Below are 4,208 nucleotides of genomic sequence, written 5' to 3'. Positions count from 1 at the left end.
TTCCAGATAGAACCCCTTTGGGTTTGATATAGAACCCTTTCCACAGAGGGTTCTATATGGAACCCAAAAGGGTTCTCCTATGGGGACAGCCAAAGAACCATTTTGGAACCCTTTTTTCTAAGAGTGTAGTCAGTGTTAAACCACAGTACAGTTAGCCACTATTGCAGCTAAGGTCACTGACATTTGTATTCCAGTCCGTCAATGCAGTTAAGTGTTGCGTAAAATCGATTATTCTTATAAGAGTTGAACGTTCATCTTGTCATTATTGTACTGCTGTGTATTGTGTCTGTGGTCTGTTTTTGAGACTATCCCCTATCTTCCAAACTAATCATACTGGAACATGATTGCAGTGCATATACCTTAAGTATGATTAAATATGTTTTTATGCTCCCTAAGATTAGCTTCGTTAATTTTTCCTCGGGTTAATCCATGTTCTACCATTACAGAAGCGTAATCAGCATTTGATTTCATGTAGATTGTTCACTGAGATTGTTCTAGATTAACGGGCCAGTTTTCCACAACCAGTTAAAGTCTACTCCTGGACTGAGAAGGCAATAGAACAACTCCATTGAAAGTGCTTTTTAGTCCAGGAATTGGCTTAATCTGGGTCTGGGAAACCTGCCAATGATGTTTGGGCTACAGACATTATAGCCTAGAAATATCAAATGATGTTCATTACATCACATTTCCAGATCTTCATCAGTGAGACCAGAAAGTGTACTGCTAGCTATATCTGATGAAGGTCTGGGAGATTTCACTGTTAATCCTAATTGGTTCAGTCTAGCAAAACTTTCACCACTACTACTCTCTCTCTCTGTTTCTCTCTCTGTTCCACTCCTTTCTCCAGCGATGAATGTGGTATCCATGGAGTCAATGGGGGTCTTGGTGGAGCGATCGTTAATGAAAATATAAATGTATTTCTCATTCCTCCCTCTCCTTCGCCCCTAATAAACATGGCATCCATCTGTTGTTGTTGTTGCAGACATGCTAATAAGAAAAGAATTGAATTTTGTATTTACCTCTCCTCTCCTACTCCCCCATTCATCCATTCATACAAAGCCCTTAACTGCACACACAGAACTGACATCACCATAGTCTTTCATGGTTGAGGTGTTGAGGAGGAATTGACTACTTCTCTTCTTGTCTTTTTAAGAAACATTTGTGTGAGGAAAATACCTAACCACTTGTATAATCTATTTGCATACACTTCAAACAGAATTATCCACAAGACACGACACTACGGGTTTCTTCCCTGCACCCAGCCTAAAAACAGATCTAATGCGTCTCTCAGTTATGTGTAGAACCATGTAATCATGGAATGCTCTGCCATCAGAGGTTACTCAGGCAAAAAAACAAGTTAGCTTTAAAATACTAATAAATAAAATAAAAACATCTTGTATCACAGCACTTCTCTTTCTAAAGATCAAATGTAACTGTACTTTATATATGAATATATGAATAGTGTGTAAATAGTATTTTTATTGTCTCTTGGTGTCTTTCCGATATTTGTACATTTTATGTGGACCCCAAGAAGAGTAGCTGCTGCATGATGCTAATAAACTAAACCCCTCCCCCTCTATCTCCGTAGCGATGACCACGGTATCCATGGAGCCCCTGCTGGTCCTGATGGAGCTGATCCCCAACACCACCGACCCGCCTTTAGACTCCACCCCTTCCTCTTCCGAAGACACCGCCGCCACCTTCACAATAGGCTGTATTCTCTCCCTCATGTGTCTGGTCGGCGTCTCCGGAAACATCTACACCCTCGTGGTCATGTGTCAATCCATGCGTTTCGCGGCGTCCATGTATATTTACATCATCAATTTAGCCCTGGCTGACCTGCTCTATCTGTTGACCATTCCGTTCGTGGTCTGCACGTACTTCCTGAAAGGTTGGTATTTTGGCGATGCTGGGTGCAGGATTCTAATCAGTATGGATTTTCTGACGATGCACGCCAGCATTTTCACGCTGACCATCATGAGCACGGAGAGATACTTTGCCGTGCTGAAACCGCTGGACACAGTCAAGCGGTCAAAGAGCTACCGCAAAGCCATTGCGGTGCTTGTATGGGTGGCTTCCCTGGTCCTGACTTTACCCATGATTCTCAGTATTCAGATGATGAAGGTGGGGAGCAAGGCCATGTGCCAGCCGACTATCTCACCGCTGTCCTATAAGGTGTACATCACCTTCCTGTTCTGTACCAGCATTGTGGCTCCGGGGATGATCATTGGCTTTCTCTACATCGGACTGGCTCGTACCTACTGGATCTCACAGACAGAAACCTTCAAACAGACCAAGAAACTACCCAACCAAAAGGTCAGTCAATTAAACTAAGTCTCTTTATGTCAATCAAACTAAATATCTCCCTCTGTCTTACCATTATTTAGATATGTCAAAGGAATATCCTTTGGTAAAACAAATTAATGTGATTGATTGCTGTAATCATGTAAATCCCTGTCCTTGAGGTCTTCTAGCTGATCTATATCTAACTCCATCTTGTTCTTCTCTATCCTCTAGGTCCTCTATCTGATCTTCACCATTGTACTGCTGTTCTGGGCCTGTTTCCTGCCCTTCTGGATCTGGCAGCTCCTGGGTCAGTTCCAGCCCTCCATCCATCTCTCCACCAAGTCCAAGCGCAACATCAACTACTTGACCACCTGTCTCACCTACTCCAACAGCTGCATCAACCCTTTCCTCTACACGCTGCTCACCAAGAACTATAAGGAGTACCTGCGGAAGCGCCAGCGTACCTGGACTGCGGGCAGCTACTTCAACCGATGGAACCGGTTCCAGCGATCACCAAGGAGGTCGCTGTCCTCCAGCAGCCAGCAGTGCACGGAGAGCTTCGTGCTCACACACACACCGTCTCTGCGCACCACGCACAACAGCAGCCTGTGAGGTATAGGAGAAGAGGTTTCTGGTCTTGGTCTTATCGTGACATTATCTCCACGTCTGCTACCCATTTACGGCGACGTACAGATGTCGGATCTTAACTTAATCACTATTTTGTCGCGGAGAATTTTCCTGTTGCATCAGGAAATTCAAATTAGCCTCGTGATTGGCTGAAAATGAGCAGTTGTCTTTCTCTCCACTCGGGGCAGTTGAGGCATTGGGATCGGGTCTTGCTATCAAAATTACGATATCTCCCACTCGCTCAAAATCTAGGCCTAGGTCTCATTGCTGCAACATTTAAATGTAAAAAAGGTATCTGAAATGCAGCCATACATATCAACAACTGTTGTTTTATACAGCTTTATAACACAAGATAGATATTGGTCTCCGTTAGGCTACGACATACAAGTGTCTAGTGTATCCAAAAGTTACAAATAAACTCATCCATGGCCTGGTCGAGAGGTTAAGGTTGCTACCTTCAGTATATAGGTTTTCCATGTCGATTCTGGCCCATTTCCTTATGGTAGAAATAACTCGATCCCCCAATTGACTTGATGTAGTTACATATTTCAAATATGGACAGTCCAGGGTTATTTTCCACAACAAAAAATATGGACAGTCCATGGTTATTTTCAACAACACCAAAATATGGACAGTCCAGGGTTATTTTCAACAACAGCAAATATGGACAGTCCAGGGTTATTTTCATCAACAACAAATATGGACAGTCCAGGGTTATTTTCATCAACAACAAATATGGACAGTCCAGGGTTATTTTCATCAACAACAAATATGGACAGTCCAGGGTTATTTTCATCAACAACAAATATGGACAATCCAGGGTTATTTTCATCAACAACAAATATGGACAGTCCAGGGTTATTTTCATCAACAACAAATATGGACAATCCAGGGTTATTTTCAACAACAACAAATATGGACAGTCCAGGGTTATTTTCATCAACAACAAATATGGACAATCCAGGGTTATTTTCAACAACAACAAATATGGACAGTCCAGGGTTATTTTCATCAACAACAAATATGGACAGTCCAGGGTTATTTCCATCAACAACAAATATGGACAGTCCAGGGTTATTTTCATCAACAACAAATATGGACAATCCAGGGTTATTTTCATCAACAACAAATATGGACAGTCCAGGGTTATTTTCATCAACAACAAATATGGACAATCCAGGGTTATTTTCAACAACAACAAATATGGACAGTCCAGGGTTATTTTCATCAACAACAAATATGGACAATCCAGGGTTATTTTCATCAACAACAAATATGGACAATCCAGGGTTATT

At 42.1% G+C, this 4,208-nt stretch overlaps 1 protein-coding gene across 1 annotated transcript in view; it reads left to right on the top strand.

Moving 5' to 3' along the window:
- LOC124047545 (urotensin-2 receptor-like) overlaps positions 1-2,903 on the top strand; it is a 3,964-nt gene extending 1,061 nt beyond the window's left edge. The window contains exons 2-3 of the mRNA XM_046367856.1: positions 1,589-2,316; positions 2,518-2,903. Of these exons, the coding sequence (XP_046223812.1) occupies positions 1,591-2,316; positions 2,518-2,898 (1,107 nt within the window). The 5' untranslated portion in view covers positions 1,589-1,590 and the 3' untranslated portion in view covers positions 2,899-2,903. The remainder of the gene's footprint in view (positions 1-1,588; positions 2,317-2,517) is intronic.
- Positions 2,904-4,208: the final 1,305 nt, after the last annotated feature.

The sequence above is a fragment of the Oncorhynchus gorbuscha genome, linkage group LG11 (assembly GCF_021184085.1).
Source record: "Oncorhynchus gorbuscha isolate QuinsamMale2020 ecotype Even-year linkage group LG11, OgorEven_v1.0, whole genome shotgun sequence".
Classification (NCBI taxonomy): Eukaryota; Metazoa; Chordata; class Actinopteri; order Salmoniformes; family Salmonidae; genus Oncorhynchus; species Oncorhynchus gorbuscha.
This window is presented reverse-complemented; position numbering and strand designations above follow the sequence as displayed.